At 41.8% G+C, this 18,738-nt stretch overlaps 1 protein-coding gene across 1 annotated transcript in view; it reads left to right on the top strand.

Annotated features, from left to right (window-relative positions):
- Positions 1–18,738, top strand: part of LOC122561394 (cubilin-like) — a 129,728-nt gene that overhangs the window by 65,315 nt on the left and 45,675 nt on the right. Inside the window, exons 17-19 of the mRNA XM_087999264.1 lie at positions 6,731–6,878; positions 10,743–10,951; positions 14,581–14,728. Coding sequence (XP_087855390.1) covers positions 6,731–6,878; positions 10,743–10,951; positions 14,581–14,728 — 505 coding nt within the window. The remainder of the gene's footprint in view (positions 1–6,730; positions 6,879–10,742; positions 10,952–14,580; positions 14,729–18,738) is intronic.

The raw sequence follows: 18,738 nt of genomic DNA, 5'->3' as shown, positions 1-18,738 counted from the left end.
AGTCTGCATTAAAATAGTAAGAGTAGATTTTGCTATGTGAGATTTGCTAAGATTTTCATTTGTTAAGCTTCACGTTATGATGTTACTCTAAAGAAATGCAATGTAGGAATTACTCACTTGTTTTAGTATTTACTGTCTACGTGAGATTTTTCCCTTTCCATCCACCATATCTCAGTCTTTTAGTGTGCATTTCTATTTTGTGTACTTCCAATGAGTGATCTATATTTCTGTTGAAACCGTCAAAGATGTGTGCCTCAATCTTTTCCTATGGCAATTTGTTCTACTCTCTGAGTACATGCGTTTCTAATGCCACACTTGTAAGCAACTAGCTTGCATTTTGAGCTCTATTTTTGGAATTTCTCACATTTACCCTCTGCAGTGATGTAGTGATTGGAACAAAGTTGGTCAGGTGGATCTCATGGAGTATGAATCCCCTGATTGGCCCAGGTTAACAGCCCCAATCAGGAAGCCAGGGCTGACAGATATAAACAGGAGTATCAGAGAATCTCTTCCATCTGGGAGCTGGCACTGTGCAAATGGTCAGAATCCATGTACTGTGCTTGTGTAAATAAAGGGTGACTTGGTTACAGGATACTGGCTTCAGTGCAGTTATTTGACCCACTGTGAGGTCTTTGTGTATTTTTGTTCAAAAGAAAATATACCCTAATCTGTTCAATCATTCTTTTAGTTATAACCTCTGAGTTCTTGTACCATCCCTGTCAATCAATTTTGCACTTTTTCCAGTACTCCCATGTATTTCCCATAGCATGAGAACAGGTCTTAGAACAATACCTTCTCCGTGATTTCGCTGCAGTCCTATACATATCTTCACTGTTGTTGAAACAAATTTCTTAAATTAAATCCCAGCACACTATTAGCGTTTTGTATAGTTTTGTTGATGAGATGCCATTTTTAATCACTTGTTGACCTGCAAGTCTAGATCTCTTGCATTTTCTAGCTTGTTCTGTGTTTTTTTTTACAAACTCATATGTAAGTAATGTTTACTTTTTAAACAGAAGTGCATCACCAGATTCATGTAGGTTAAAATTCACTCGCCACTTAACTGCCAGATCTACAGGTTTTTTAAATGTCTTATTTAGACATGTCTTAGGATCAAATATGAAGGTAGGCTAGTCAGTAATATTAGAAATCATAGTAAAAGTTTCTTTCAATACATAAGAAACAAACAACAGGCAAAAGTAGACATTGGGCCACTTCAAACTGATGCTGGAAGGCTAGTGATTGGAGATGAGGAAATGGCTGGAGAATGTAATAAGTACTTTGCGTCAGTCTTCACAGTGGAAGACATGGGTATAATCCCAAAAATTAAAGGGAGTCAGGCGGTTGAGTTGAGTATGGTTGCGATTACAAAAGAGGTAGTGCTAGAAAAGCTAAAAGGTCTTAAAATTGACATATCTCCTGGCCCCAATGGGCTACATCCTAGAGTTCTGAGGGAGGTGGCTGAGGAAATAGCGGAGGCGTTGGTTGAGATCTTTCAAAAGTCACTGGAGTCAGGGAAAGTCCCGGATGATTGGAAGATCGCTGTTGTAACCCCCTTGTTCAAGAAAGGATCAAAACAAAAGATGGAAAATTATAGGCCAATTAGCCTAACCTCAGTTGTTGGTAAAATTCTAGAATCCATCGTTAAGGATGAGGTTTCTAAATTCTTGGAAGAGCAGGGTTGGATTAGAACAAGTCAACATGGATTTAGTAAGGGGAGGTCGTGCCTGACAAACCTGTTAGAATTCTTTGAAGAGGTGACAAGTAGGTTAGACCAGGGAAACCCAGTGGATGTGGTCTATCTAGACTTCCAAAAGGCCTTTGATAAGGTGCCACATGGGAGGCTGCTGAGTAAGGTGAGGGCCCATGGTGTTCGAGGTGAGCTACTGGCATGGATTGAGGATTGGCTGTCTGACAGAAGGCAGAGAGTTGGGATAAAAGGTTCTTTTTCGGAATGGCAGCTGGTGACAAGCGGTGTCCCGCAGGATTCAGTGTTGGGGCCGCAGCTGTTCACGTTATATATTAATGATCTGGATGAAGGGACTGGGGGCATTCTAGTGAAGTTTGCCAATGATACAAAGTTAGGTGGACAGGCAGGTAGTACTGAGGAAGTGGGGAGGCTGCAGAAGGATCTAGATAGTTTTGGAGAGTGGTCCAGGAAATGGCTGATGAAATTCAACGTGAGCAAATGCGAGGTCTTGCACTTTGGAAAAAAGAATACAAGCATGGACTACTTTCTAAACAGTGAGAAAATTCATAAAGCCAAAGTACAAAGGGATCTGGGAGTGCTAGTCGAGGATTCTCTAAAGGTAAACATGCAGGTTGAATCCGTGATTAAGAAAGCGAATGCAATGTTGTCATTTATCTCAAGAGGGTTGGAATATAAAAGCAGCAATTTGCTACTGAGCCTTTATAAAGCTCTGGCTAGGCCCCATTTGGAGTACTGTGTCCAGTTTTGGACTCCACACCTCAGGAGGGACATACTGGCACTGGAGCGTGTCCAGCGGAGATTCACACGGATGATCCCTGGAATGGTAGGTCTAACATATGAGGAACGGCTGAGGATCCTGGGATTGTATTCATTGGAGTTTAGAAGGTTAAATGGAGATCTAATAGAAACTTACAAGATAATACATGGCTTGGAAAGGGTGGACGCTAAGAAATTGTTTCCATTAGGCGAGAAGACTAGGATCCTTGGGCACAGTCTTAGAATTAGAGGGGGTAAATTCAGAACAGAAATGCGGAGACATTTCTTCAGCCAGAGAGTGGTAGGCCTGTGGAATTCATTGCCGCGGAGTGCAGTGGAGGCCGGGATGCTAAATGGTTTCAAGGCCGAGATTGATAAATTCTTGATGTCACAAGGAATTAAGGGCTACGGGGAGAATGCTGGTAAGTGGAGTTGAAATGCCCATTAGCCATGATTAAATGGCGGAGTGGACTCGATGGGCCGAATGGCCTTACTTCCACTCCTATGTCTTATGATCTTATGGTCTTAGTGGCATCATCTGTAAACTTTGATGATGTTCTATTTGTTTCTAAGTCCAAATCAATAATATATTATTATCCTTACGAAGCAAAATTTTCAATCATTCTCCAATCTGACCAACTACTCTGTGTATCTGCACTCCAGTTTCCAGATTTTGGTCACTTTAGTTTCCATTCAGTTAATTGACATATGACACCATGTGACCCAAATATTCTGACTTGTGGAAAAAGCAAGAGAACAGCAGGGCTTATAGAACAGCAGAACATTATATGAGTCTCACTGTTGATCTCTGTGAAGTCTGAACAGGCAATGCCAACCACTATTGCCTGTAGTTGGGTAGTTTTCTGCCACCCTCCTATATTTTGTCTGGGCCTACAAGGACCACTTGGTTTATACTGGTAGAGGAAGGCCTCACATGAGTCTAACATAAAGAGACTCTTATCTTGGTAAGACAATATGACTGAAATGAGAGGTAGTCTGTTGAATGAAACAATCAGGTATGTGTTACATAAGGTAGACTTTGTAATGAAGACGAGTGGAAGATCCATTAAGGTGGGTCTGTCCCCTTGAAGATCCTAAGATATTCTGCCTTTCCCCATTATATTTTCCAGCAATCTGAGTAATCTTCATATTAAAAACTAAATCTAAATAGTTTCACATTTTGAGTTTCCCTATTTGTCTATGGTCTGCAGATCCCAATTGGCCACATTAGCTATTTTTCTACCCACATTATGAAAAATGTACAATGTTATAGTTTACACAGGACACGAAGTGACCTTGTTTGTTGTAATCTGCACCTTATAACATTCTCTTTTTTGTGATATGTGATACGTATCTGCCCAACGTAGCCAACCCTGGTCAATTCTACCCTCAAAATTTGCTGTAGATTTGATGCTGGGCTTTTACCTTTAGCCTGTAGTCCTACCTGATGGAGTGGTGCTTGTGTCACCTTTCATAACATAAAAATTATGAAAGGTAATGTGCCACTGAAAGATTCAATAGGTTTTTATCACACCTCCTGGTATCTACATATCCACATTCCAATCAGAGACATTTCTGTTTTAGGCTTAGGCTAAGAATAGAATAGAATAGCCTTTATTGTCACGTGCACTCGAAGGAGTGCAGTGAAAAGTTTGTAATGTCGCCTCCTGATGCCACCTTAGTACAGATATTTCAAGTGTTGTCACAGAATTGAAATATATAAAAAATGATTAACATTGGGATACAGAGCTTTAAAAGTCCAAAATGATAATCGAAAGTAACTAAAAGTCCTCAAGTTCGAGTCTCAACATGAGTCTGTGCCCACTGGGGGCTTCAGAACATGAGGTTATAATCCCTCCACGCGCTGACCTCTGTCCAGAACTCGTGCTGATTTCAGAGCAGACCATACACACTCAGCTCCCAATCTAGGACTCAGGCTGCGATTCAGCTCATACTCTCTCTGATCCTGCTCAGGGACATGTCCCACATTTCGGCCTGTGCTCTCTCTGATCCTGCTCAGGGACGCGGTCTGTGATTCGGCCCGTGCTCTCTCTGATCCTACTCTGGGACTCGGCCCATGATTCGGCCTATGCTCTTCTGATCCCATTCCAGGATACGGTCTGCGATTCGGCCCATGCTCTCCCTGATCCTATTCCAGGACCTGGCCCGTGATTCAGCTTGTGCTCTTCTGATCCCTGTCCAAGATCCGGCCTGCGATTCAGCCCATGCTCTCCCTGATCCTGCTCTGGGGTGGCCCTTGATTCGGCCCATGCTACCTCTGATCCTGCTCCAGGACATAGTCTGTGATTCAGGCCATGATCTCCCAGTTCCTGCTCTGGGACACAGTCTGTGATTCAGCCCGTGCTCTCCTTGATCCTGCTCTGGGACTCGGCCCGTGATTCAGCCCGTGCTCTCCCAGTTCCTGCTCCAGGATCCAGCCTGTGATTTGGCCCGTGCTCTCCTTGATCCTGCTACGCAATCCTGCCTGAAATTCGACCCGTGCTTTCCCATATCCTGCTCTGGGACTCGGCTTGTGATTCGGCCCGTGCTATCTCTGATCCTGCTCCAGGACACAGTCTGCGATTCGGTCCGTGTTATCTCTAATCCTGCTCTGGGACTCCACCTGTGATTCAGCCCATGCTCTCCCTGATCCTGCTCCGGGACTCGGCCTGTGATTCGGCCCGTGCTTTCTCTGATCCTGCTCTGGGCCTCGGCCTGTGATTCGGCCTATGTTCTCTCTGATCCTGCTCCAGTACATGGTCCGTGATTCAGAATGTGCTTTCTCTAATCCTGCACCAGGACTCCGCCCGTGATTCAGCCCATGCTCTCTCTGATCCTGCACCGGGACACAGCCCATGATTCGGCCCATGTTAGCTCTATCCTGCTCCAGGACATGGTCCGCAATTGGGAACATGCTCTCTCTGATCCTGCTCTGTGACACGTTTCACATTTCGGCCAATGCTTTCTCTAATCCTGCACTGGGACTCCGCTTGCGATTCAGCCTATGCTCTCACTGATCCTGCTCCGGGACACAGCCCGTGATTCGGCTCATGATTTGTTCTGATCCTGCTCCAGGACCCTGCCTGCGATTCGGCTCCTGCTTGTTCTGACCCTGCTCTGATACTCGACCTGCATGCTGTGCACCTGCCTGGGCTCCTGTAAACTGACACATTGGAGGAAAGGTTCTACATTCTGCAAAAATGAGGACTCAGCAGGATGATGACAGAGATCCTTAGACCATCAGGTCACATGCTATGATACGGTGATGATCAGATGAGGCATGTCCCTGAAATGTATATTGGATACAAACTGTGACACATAACTTTGCATGGGCACACATTATATTTCTTTCCTGAAACTAGCGGTTTAAAATGCAATGTGTGTTACTATTGCTACTTTAACTAAATGGCCTATCTTTGTGTGTGAGCCTGAACACTAAGTGTTGGTCAGCTGCTCAACACACCAAATGACATGAAGTACAGTTTCAACATCATTAAACAATGATGAATTGACAATTGTAAATGTTGTACAATTCTACTTGGTTCATATGTCAGCAACTTCATCAATATTGCAATTGATAATGAGAAAACGGATTTGAATAATGGAAGCAAAAAGAAAACCATGGGGAATGAATGAGGAAGCAAAACAAATGATAAGAATGGATGAGCATGCATCTGCAATGTTCATATTTGACACATTTTATCAAATTTGCATTTTTTTAAATTGAAATCTAACTCATTTTCTACTGTAAACAACCTCTCTTGACCAGTATAAAATCAATCCCATTTTTGTTTAAGTTTGGCCAAGATACAAATAGAAAAATTTAAGTTCTTCAGTAACTTGATATCTCAATGGAACATTCCCACTCAGATGTGATTCCTCAGCAAAGGAAAAACCTGCCAATACTGGAGGGGCATGACTTGTTGATGCTGGTCCCCAAATATTAGCCTGTCTGATTATTGCTCCATAAAATCTAATAAATCATTCAGCAATTCTAGACAGCAGATGAAAGCCAATGAGGATTTCACATTCTGATCTCCATCTAATGACCCTGCTGGCACTGCTGAAGTGCAGACTTTGCTGCAATGTTCTATTTCTCAAGCCCCTCTGTCAAATATCAGCTAGTCAGGTGAGGTGTGTTCCTCATCAAATTGTACAAGAATGAAGGGGGCAAATACTTCTGAAGAGTGGAGACAGAAATATGACGACTGTAATACTGACTGTTTTATGCTACTCATTTACCCATATCATCATTGTTCCCAGGTGCACAATGTGGAGGAAACCTTGGCCATGGTAATGGATCTTTTGCCAGCCCCAATTATCCACGAAACTATCCAAACAATGCAAAATGTACCTGGTATATATTCATGGATTCCAATGAAAGAATAAGGTTGGGTTTTGGTGAGATTCAGTAAGTAACAGTGTTTGCGCTTATTGTAAGAGTGCATATGTCAGATATCAGCTTTATAAGTGATAATAACTAATAAAGTATTTCTAACAAATTCATTTAAGAGGCATCATTGTTCCAGGTGAGTAATATGCAACTGATATCTGTCACACACGATAGGTGTTATATCAATGAAACATAACGTCATAGTGATCTGTCTTATGTAAACTTGTCAGAAGGAAAAAGAAACTTGAGTGCTCCTTCTGATCAGTTCCACTCCAACCAGCTTCTCGCTGTAACACAGAATCACAGAAGAGTCACTGGGAGAATCACTGAATAAAGTCAGATTATAGCCTTTGCCTGTGTTTGTGATGGAGGCAGCATGTGATCTTGTGTTACTTGCTCAATATAATAGTAGTGTTACACAGCTTAGAACTTAACACATATCTTACCATAGGGTCTCATTCATGGGAAAAATATCCTATTTACATCTGTACTATTTAAACTTCTGCATCAAGGGTCAGTGCAACTATTAGAATTGGAAGAAGATTTGATCAGGAGAAATAGGAAAAAAGACAGTGCTGGTAGAGTACAGTCCAAGATTTTCTGGTACAGGATGAGTGGTCCCAGTGCAGGAGGTGGATATAAAGAGTGAGGTCTTCTTCCTACAGAGTCTGGAGGTCCCCTAGACAGGCACTAAGAAGGCAGTGAGAGCAGAGAGCCACTGCTGTCAATTCCAGGCATTGTACTCCAGTGGATGTGCAGCCACATTACCTCAAATGAATGGTCAAGGTTATTGAATTAAATGTCAAGTCCTTACAAATGAACCAGCAGCCTCAATGCAGGTGACCTATTCTATTCTGTATTAAGTAGTAAGTAGTATTCACCAACTCACCACACCTTCACACAATGAGAACTGCTACAATCGCTCATATTCACATCTCTTACCTAACACCGTGGGACTGCCAGCTACTCTTCAATAACAGCTGCCTTACCACCTAACAACCTCCCCTTTCTACTGCAGGACATAGGCCATAACTAATCTATATTGATGTTTATTCTCCAATATTCTTTCTTTCCATCCACCTTGCCTCAGCCTTTCAGTCTATATATCTATTCCATTTTGTCCCTTGAAGTCATCTGCTTTTCCTCTGAAAGTAGCTGAGCTGTGTGCTTCGACCTGCTCCTGCAATAATGTGTTCCACCACTGAACAAAGTTTCTTCTTTTCTCTTTATTGGCTTTGTTGGTAACCTGCTTACATTTTGAGTTGCATTTTTTGGTTCATCTCAAATTTATGTTGCCCAAACTAGTCCTGATTTAAAAGATCTCTATCACATTATTCTGGATTTGTATTCTAAAGGAAACAATCCCTAATCTGTTGAATCATTGCTGATAGTAATGGTGATTGACAAGAACATTACTATGAACAGTCAGTTTTGCACTTTTTCTAGTGATTCTATTAATATTTCAGAATATAAGAACAGAATTGTACTCAGTGTTTTATTGTGGCCTCAATATGGCCTGATGGTTCTGAGTTTCTGAATTAGAATCATTGGACTTGAAACATTAATTCTATTTCTCTCTCAATAGATGCTGCCAGACCTGCTGAGTTTCTATAGCATTGGCTATTGAAGCCTTGGTCAGTGAAAAGACTGAAACAATAGAAGATGACTCTTTGTTTTGATCTGTTCTAGTTTCTCATATCCCACTTACCTCATATCACACATTATACTCTCATCCCCAAACAGCAAAAGGCGAGATTGTGAATCTTCACTATCAGTTGTGAAACAATTATGCTTACCAAAGGGCCATATTCAGATTGTGATAGATGTGCACTGATTGCCTGCTGGGTATGTGGAAAATCAGATTTATGGAGTCAGAAATGGAGCAAAGACAACATGGTTGCTTCAAATAATAAGCTGCACGTAAAAGGCAGAGCAGCATAGAGGATGACAGAGCCATTGACACATCAATGTCATTGGCTCAGATGGGTTGTGAGGTGAATATGGAGTAACAACCCTGGCAGCATAGGGAGGTCACCTGACCCCAAGGAGGACAGTAAATGGTAATGTGGACACAGCTCTGGAAAATTTGAGTCCAGTGATGGAGGAGAACTATTCTTCGCAGGTAAGACAGTCTCATGTGACTATGTTCAATGACTAGGAGAAAGTGAGGACTGCAGATGCTGGAGATCAGAGTCGAGAGTGTGGTGCTGGAAAAGCACAGCAGATCAGGCGGCATCCGATGAGTAGGAGAATTGACTTTTTGGGCATAAGCGCCTGTAAAAACACTATCCTTTATTCCCAATTCCTTCGCCTCTGCTGCATCTGTTCCCAGAATGACCAATGTCACCTTAGAAAATCCCAGGTGGCCTCCTTCTTCAAAGATCACAATTTTATCTCCCACATGGTCGACGATGCCCTCCAGCGTATCTCCTCTACTTCCCACACTATGGCCTTGAACCCCACCCCTCCCAACGCAACAAGGATAGAACCCACCTGGTCCTCACCTTCCACCCCCCCAACTTCCGTATACATTTCATCTTACTCCGTCACTTCTGCCACCTACAAACAGTTTCCACCACCGGAGATATATTTCCTTCCCCATTCCTATCAGCATTCCGGAGAGACCATTCTCTCCGCAACCCCTTCATCAGATCCACGCCCCCCCCCACCAGCCCACACCCCACTCCCAGCACCTACCCCTGCCACCGCAGGAAATACAAAACCTACGCCTCAACCACTCCCCTCACCTCCATACAAGGTCCCAAAGGATCCTTCCACATCTAACAGAAATTTACCTATACCTCCACCAATGTCATCTACAGTATCCGTTGCACCCAATGGTCTCCGCTACATCGGGGAGATAGGACGCCAACTTGCGGATCATTTCAGAGGACATCTCTGGGACACCCGCACCAACCAACCCCCACCACCTTGTGGCAGAATACTTCAACTCCCGTCCCACTCCACCAAGGATATGCAGGTCCTGGGCCTCCTCTGTCGTCAAACACTTACCACCCGAAGCCTGGAGGAAGAACGCCTCATATTCCACCTGCAACCACATGGGATCAATATGGATTTCAACAGTTTCCTCATTTCCCCCCTCCCCACATTATCCCAGTCCCAAGCCTCCACCTTGGCACCGCCCTCTTGACCTGTTCATCACCTTTCCCATCTATCCGCTTCACTCTCCTCTCTGACCTTTCATCTTCTTCCCCATCTTCAACTACCTATTGCATTCCCAGCTACTTTCCCATCAGCCTCAACTCCTTCCCATTTATCTGTCAGGCTTCTCCCCCAGCACACAAGCCTCATTCCTAATGATGGACTTATGTCCGAAACGTTGATTCTCCTGCTCCTTGAATGCTGCCTGTCCTGCTGTGCTTTTCCAGCAACACACTCTCGACTATGTTCAATGACTGCCCACCGTAGTAACCAAATTGCCAAAATAAATCTTAGGATCTATCAAACTAAGTTTCCCCCTGAAATCTGATGTATTCAGTATTACCATAAACTGGGATTATAACAACATGAAGTTCTTATGCCTGTTATCTTAAAATTTGATACCTTTTGCTGCTAATCCTTCTGGGGATAACTTCTCATCATTTAACCTTACAAAACCATTCACGATTTTGAGCACCGCCATTAAGTAGTATCCTACATCACCCTTTTTTAAGGAGAACAAGCCCAACTTCTCTTGATTTTGTCCCAGATGTACAAATATTAAAGCAAATTACATGCAATTTGTGCAAAGAATAGAGTCAGATTACTGAATGGCTAAACCTTGTTCAATGTTTGGTTATTTTTTAAATAGATATCCTAATTATGGTGAATGGATTATGCTTTTTTTAATAGTATAAATTGTAAAAACTATTCTCTCTGCAGGCTGGAAACCTCACCCCATTGTTCAAATGATTATGTTGCAATATATGACGGACCTTCAACAAATTCTCCTGTACTTGCCACAATATGTACTGGTTCAAGCCATGTATTTATATCCTCATCCAACACCATGACTATCTATTTCGAATCTGATTCCCGTGATACGGGTCCTGGCTTTACTGCACATTACTACAAAATACCTCAAATTGAAAGTAAGTGTTAAAATACCTCTGTTGATTGGAATCATTTCGGTTAAAATGATAGAAAAATGATTCAACATGCGTGACTACTTTGAAGGAGTCACTAAGAATTTGCTAAGGTCCCCAATTCAGCATGCTTCGCATTATGGTGCACCTCCCCCCTCACCTCCCTCCAAGGCCCCAAAGGAAACTTCCATATCCGCCACAGATTCACCTGCACCTCGACACACATCATCTATTGCATCCTCTGCACCCGATGTGGCCTCCTCTATATTGGGGAGACAGGCCGGCTACTTGCGGAGCGTTTCAGAGAACACCTCTGGGACACCCGGACCAACAAACCCAACCACCCTGTGGCTCAACACTTCAACTCCCCCTCCCACTCCACCAAGGATATGCAGGTCTTTGGATCCTCCATCGCCAGACCACAACAAAACGACGGTTGGAGGAAGAGCGCCTCATCTTCCGCCGAGGAACCCTCCAACCACAAGGGATGAACTCGGATTTCACCAGTTTCCTCATTTCCCCTCCCCCCACCTTGTCTCAGTCAAATCCATCGAATTCAGCACCGCCTTCCTAACCTGCAATCTTCTTCCTGACCTCTCTGCCCCCACCCCAGTCTGACCTATCACCCTCACCTTGACCTCTTTCCACCTATCACATTTCCGACGCCCCTCCCCCAAGTCCCTCCTCCCTACCTTTTATCTTAGCCTACTGGACAAACTTTCCTCATTCCTGAAGAAGGGCTTATGCCCGAAACGTCGATTCTCCTGTTCCCTGGATGCTGCCTGACCTGCTGCGCTTTTCCAGCAACACATTTTCAGCATCTGAGAGACAGGATAGTGAGCTGTGAGGAGGATACAGACATGCTTCAATGTGATTTGGAGAAGTTGAATCAGTAGTGAAATGCATGGTAGATGCAATATAAAGTGGATAAATTTGAGGCTATCCACTTTGAGGGCAAAAACAGGGAGATGGATTATTATCTGAATGGCTATAGAGAGAGAGAGAGAGAGAGAGAGGAATTCTGCAACGAGACCTGGGTGCACTCGTAAACCAGTTGCTGAAAGTAAACATGCAAGTGCAGCAGACAATAAAGAAGGAGAATGGCACGTTGGCCTTCACAGCCAAAGGAGTTGAGTACAGGAGCAGGGATGTCTTGCTGCAATTATGCAGGGCCTATGTAGACCAATATTCCACACAAGGAGTTTTGTTCTCCTTATCTGAGGAAGGATGTTCTTGTTACAGAGGGAATGCAGCAAACATTTGCCAGACTGATTTCTGGGATGGCAGGACTGATGTATGAGAAGAGGTTGTATCAGTTAGGATTATATCCACTGGAGTTTAGGAGATTGAAAGGGAATTGCATAGAAACCATAAAATATTAATAAGACTAGACAGGGTAGATACAGGAAGGATGTTCTCAATGGCAGGGAAATACAGAACCAGGGGGTCACAGTCTAAAGATAGAGAGTAAACCATTTTGGATTGAGATAGGAGAAATGTCTTCAGCCAGAGAATACCGAGCCTGTGGAAATCTATCACAGAAAGCATTTGAGTCCAAAATATTGTCTGATTTAAAGAAAGAGTTCACTTGGGGTTAAAGGGATCAAAGGTTATGGGGAAAGTGGGAAAAGGCTATTGAGTTTGATGATCAGCCTTGATAATAATAAATGGTGGAGCAGGCTCAAAGGATCAAAAGGCCTATGCTTGTTCATATTTTCTATGTTGCTATTATATAGAGAATTGTATAAAATATATTGCATAGAAATAGGGCATAGATAATCTATGTTGATATTCATTCTCCACACAAAATTTCTTCTTTTCCATTGACCTTACCTCATTCTTTCAGTGTATATTTCAATTCTATTTGTCTCATGTAGTCATCTACTTTTCCTTAGAAAGTATCTGAGCTGTGTACCTCAACTCTTTCCTTTAGTAATGTGTTCCCATCTCTGACTAAAGAAATTTCTTCTTTTATCCCTGTTGGATTTGTTAGGAACAGGCCTGTATCTTGATGTTGTTTTTGGTTTCCCTCAAACCTAGTCTGCCAAAACTGGTCCTAATTTGAAATACCTCTATGTCATTCTGAATTTGTATTCTAAAAGAAATAATGCCTAATCTGTTCTGATAGTTGCAATGTATGAGTTCATGCACTACGTTTGTCAAAAATGTTTGCACTTCTTCCTGTGTTTCCATAACTTATTCTTTTGTTGACTTGAGATGCTGTTTTTGTTGATTTATTCACTTGCATTTTGCAATCTCTTCCTTTTCAAGCTCACTGTGTACTTTCTTATTATCTAAATATAAGTGATGTATCAGTTTTAAACAGAAGTGCATCACAGATTTATGTAGGTTGAAATTCATTTGCCACTTCAGTGCCTGGTCTACAGGCTTTTTAAATGACTTCTTTATTGATATCATCTGTAGTCTCTGATACGTGTTTCTAAATCGAGATCATTAATATATGTTATGAATTGCAATGATCACAGAGGTAATCCTTTTGGAATAGTCCTTTCAATTGTCCTTAGTCTGACTATATCTCTGCACTTCAATTCCATTTTTTTGGCCAATTTACTTTCCAATTAGTTAATTTTTGGTTGTGTTCTGAGTTCGATTACGCATGAAATAATGGTAATGAAAAGATATAGAACAATATAATTCTAATTAGTTGCATGATGTTTTTTCATTTATTTTTCCTTTATAACTTTCTCCTCATTAAATTGCTTTTCTGAAACTAGTGATTTCAACGTGATTCTGTGTTACACACAACTGCAGCAATTTTAATCAAGTGACTTTTCTTTGCATGTGATCCTGGTCAATAGTTACTTGCAAGCTGCAGAACACAACAAACATCGCACAGTACAATTTCAATGTAGTTAAACATTGACGATATGTTATTTGTAAATTTTGTACAAATGCACCTGGTTTATATTTCAGTGATTTTGTAAATGTTGCAAATTTAAGCAAGCAAATGGACTTTTAACAATGGAAGTGAAATAAACTCTGCAGAATAGGTGAGCATGAAATTGCGTTCAGATTTGGCATGTTTGTCAAATTTTAGCTTTGTTGAATTGAATTGAAATCTAATTCATACTACACATAAAAACTGCCACATTGACTGGTATAAAATGTATTTCTTTTGTATAATTGGAAGGAAAATACAAACACAAAGCTCTGGAGTTCTTCAATAATTGAAGCATTCCTACGCAGATGTGAAGCCCCCAGGAATGAAATAGCTTTTCCACACTGGAAGGCACAACTTACTGCTCTTTGACCCCATATTTCCAAAACGCACCTGGCCTGTTACTATTTTATAAAAGACAATAAGTAATTCAGCAATTCTGATAGCAATGAGAATTTCCTGTTCTGAACTCCATCCATTGAACCTGTTGGAACTGTGGGCAGGAGAATAAAAACAGCAAAACAAGACTAAAGTGAAATTTCCCCAACAGTAATGGTGGGTATCAGCTCCCACTATCAAATCTCAACTAAGATATCAACTAGTTAGTTGAGGTCTGTTACTCATCAAATTATACCAGAGCTAAAGGGACAAATTCTAAAGAAAAGGGAAGATAGAAATGGAGGAGAAAAATAATACATCCTCTTTGTGCTAGTCATTTACTCATCATTGTTTCCAGATACACAATGCGGAGGCAAACTTAGTGGTGACAATGGATGTTTTACTACCCCCAATTATCCACGCAATTATCCAAATTCTGCGACATGTATCTGGTATATAACTATGGACGATGATGAAAGAGTAAAGTTGAATTTTATTGATATTCAGTAAGTAACAGTGTTTCCACTTATTCATTGCAACTGTGTGGTATGTCAAAGGTTCTTTTGTGAATAGATGACATTTTGGGATAGATTCATTTAAGAGGTATCATTGTTTCAGTTGAATAGTTCTTAACTGATACATATTCCTCAAAGTAGATGTTATGTCATTAAGAAATTATTGTCATTGTGAATGGCATTTGTTAAATTGAGGGTGGTAAATACGAGGGTGATCTTGTTAATGTTGATCTTGCTTTGCGCATCTCCTGTGCAGTGTAACCTGTATGCCTCACTCTGTCTAAGCACCCTATGACCTGTACATCCTGCTTGCTATGATCTGCCTATACTGCTCACAAACAAAAGCTTTTAACTGTACTTAGGTACAATGAGTACAATAAATTAAACCAAGAAAATCAATTGAGTGATATTTCTGATTCATTCATCTCTAGCTAGATGTCATTCAGCTTCTCACAGCATCACAGAATTGCAGAAGAATCTTTGGGAGACTTGCTGATGAAGACAGATACAACCACTACCTTATTAAGAGCCCTTATGGCACAGTGCCAGTGTCCCTACCTTTTGAGCCAAGATGCCCAGTTTTAAGTCCTACCTGTCCCAGAGGCGTGTAATAACATCACTGAGCAGTTTAATTGGAAAATACATTTAAAAAGAAAAATGTCAGCATTGGTGACTGAGACAGTACTTATGCCCAAGTCCAATTTGTCTTGAGTAAGGGGTAGTAAGTTGCTTCCTTGAACTGCTGTAGTCCATGGTAGCCCCACGCATTGATAGGGAGTGAAATCTGGGAGGTTGACTCAGGCAACACTGAATGATTGATGATTTTTTTTCCAAGTCAGGATGTTGGGTGGCTTGGAGTGGTAATTGCTGCTGGTTGTGATCCCATGTATCTGCTGCACTTGTCCTTCTAGATGTCAGTGATCATACTTTTGGAAGGTATTTTCTAGGGAACCTTGGTGAATGCATTTTGTAGATAGTACACACTGCTGCTACTAAGTGTTGGTGATGAAGGGAGTGAATGTTTGTGGATGTGGCACCAATCAAGCAGGTCATTTTGTCTTGCAGGGTGTCATGTTTCTTGAGTGTTGTTAGAGCTGCACTCATCCAGACAAATGAGGAGTATTCCATCACAGTTCTGACTTGAGTCTTATAGATGGTAGATAGGCTTTGTGGAGTCAGGAGGTGAGTTACTCACTGCAGGATTCCTAATCTCTGACCTGTTCTTGCAGCCACAGTGTTAATATGGTTAGTTACGTTTCTGCTCAATGGTGATCCCCCAGGATATGGGGGATTCAGTGATGGTAATGTTATTCAATACATAGGGACGACGGTCAGATTGCCTTTTGCTGGCAATAGTACTCGGCATGAATGTTATTTACAGGTTGCACTACATAACTATTTAGCGTAAAGGGGCAATGCAACTGGACCTGGAAGAAGATCTCAGCAGGAAAGAGATTGAAAATGGCATAACATTTTTACGGGTGAGGACAAAAATGCAAACAGTCAATGCACCATTTTCCTGTTGCTGTTCCTAGCCCAAGTTCATGGAGTACAAGGGAAAATCTTCCAAGATATTTCCCAATCCACTTGTGTTAATAATTAAGATTATGAAAGAGCTTGTGGCAGCAGATGGAGCATTGGATTCAGATCTTGATGGAGATGCACTGTCTTGAATGCCAGGCATGGGATGCACCAGGTGCATGGAGGTTGCTATATAATAGGGGAGGCAGCAATGGTTGCCCCAACAAATTATTTCAGTGTTTAAAAGGCAAAATTGCAAGAGGATGACACAGCTTTGTCACATCAGGGCCATTGATTCAGTGGAGGTTGTGGTCTGTAAAATCCTAGGCAATGCTGGGGAGTTGGGAGGTCAGCTGATTTCAAGGAGGGTAGAAACTGACCTCAGGGATGTGACACTCATAGTTTGAATCTAGTGATGGAGAAGGAATATTTTATACAGGAAAGGCCAAATTTTCACATCGGGGTACAGAGAGTAGGATTCAGGGGTAGGATGGGAAAAGGTATCATACCCTCAGCTTAGAATCTGCAACTGAAGATTAAGTTTCTTGTGGATAATTGCAAAACATTGCTGGAGGTGACTGTGACTATTCACCCAGAGAGCCACATTGTACAGATGGCCTCAGCTCACAACAGTGCTCAACCTCCATTACCCATTCTGTCAAAGGTTGCGACCTCGAATGAATTCGCCTCTGGCTCCTTTAACTCAGAATCTACTGTGGTGTTTTGCAGATAAATGGACATCATTGCATTTCACAGGATCCTGCCATTTCATCAAGAGCTGGACAGTACACATGGAAGATCCCCCCAGACTCATAGGCCAGTGGGTTTTGTCACATTGCTGAATTTCCCTGCATGGAGAACATTGTTGATTATATCCACAGTCACCTCAAGGCAATGAGTAGCTAGCTAGTGAGATAAATCAACAGGAATGCTTTCACTCCCTCAGTGTTGAAGTGTCTGGGATCACAACGAACGTTTCATACACATGTGCATTAACTTTGCTAACAGTAGCTGTGACTTCCCCATTCTCCAAAAATGCAGACTTCTACAGCTCTTCATTCCAATCTCTGTTTGATTGTGCAATGGTGCAACTCTAATAGCATCTATGGAGCTAGATGCTAGAAGAGGCAGACGTGGCTTCCTTTTGAAGGGCATGCCTTGCAAGGCTCTTAGCCTGAAGCACAGCTTTGCATGTGGTAGACTGTATTTGAACATAGCTTGCTTGCTTTTTGTGTCCTAGCTGCAGTGTCGATACTGTTTTGCTAGCCCTAATGTTTCCAGGCATTGCTGTCAAACTTTAATGACTGCATGTTTTTAGCCATCTGCTTGCAATGAATCATGTCTTTATTCCCCCAGCTGTTATTTATGAAAAAATTTGAATGGTGTAGAGTTAATTATCAACTCCATTAATTGCTCTGACAGATCAGCCTCTTGCATTTGTTGCCCTTGTTATGGCATCTACTCGCAAATTGGTCTACTGACATCTGTGGTTGTTGCCTGTAGTATAAACAGTAATTTTTCATGTTGATGCTTACACGCAGCTGGTCTTTTCAGACTTTCCTTGCCTTTGTAGGGCCTGTCTGGACCTCCTCAGATAAACCCAAGCTACTGATTGTGTGCAGCCATTCAAATCAACTGCTATCAATATCTGCACACCTTACTTACCTGGTTTTGCAACTGCTTTATCTGTGAAGCATTGCTGAATCCTTTGTTTAAAAGGTTTGAACCCATATCGCAGATCCATAGTTTTCCATTACATGGTGGGGGATTTGATATTTATCCTTCTTGCTGTTCTCTTAGCTTTTCATTTTTTGTTTAACTTTGCGCACCTTATAGTCTTTCAGCACTGTACTTAGTGTTCCTTTTTGGTTTTGGCTTGAAATTTGTTTTAGAGCTTGTTACATTGGCTCTGTGTTGTAGCCCACTTGTTTAAATGTCTGCATGCTTTCTCTTAGCTCAGTATGGGGCTGACCCCCAGCAATTATACAAATTTGAAAAAAAACCTTTTTGTAGGGACTTTGAATAAACTTGCCATCTGCATAAATATGACCAACTTGGAAATACTCAAAGATTGAGAAAAAAGCCTAAAATCATTTGGTTTCCATATTGTGAGTACTCAGAATTGCTGTCAAACCTGTTTGCTGCTGTTCTCTATAATGATTGTAAAACAAGTTTGCCAGCTGGATATCATAGGATATCCATGACTGGGCCTGTTAATCCTGGGGTGCCCTTGCTGACATAAAAAGATTGAGTGTCAAGGATACTGACACTCTGGTGCCTGACTCTATACAAGGTAGTATTATAGTCAAGGACTCTTATAAATAAAGGATGACTTGGTTACAGGATACCAGCCTCTGTAGAGTTATTTCAGTCTCCTTGGATTCCCAACTTGTAAGACTTGTTTCTTCTTTGTTCTTACTTTCATATAAAAATAATCCCAGCTACATTCCATGTAGTAATATTTTTGTGATATCCAAATG

The sequence above is a fragment of the Chiloscyllium plagiosum genome, unplaced genomic scaffold, assembly GCF_037043375.1.
Source record: "Chiloscyllium plagiosum isolate Xiang-an unplaced genomic scaffold, Cpla_swu_hap1 HiC_scaffold_22, whole genome shotgun sequence".
Lineage (NCBI taxonomy): Eukaryota > Metazoa > Chordata > Chondrichthyes > Orectolobiformes > Hemiscylliidae > Chiloscyllium > Chiloscyllium plagiosum.
Note: the sequence above shows the minus strand (reverse complement) of the source record. Positions and strands in the feature narration are given on the sequence as shown.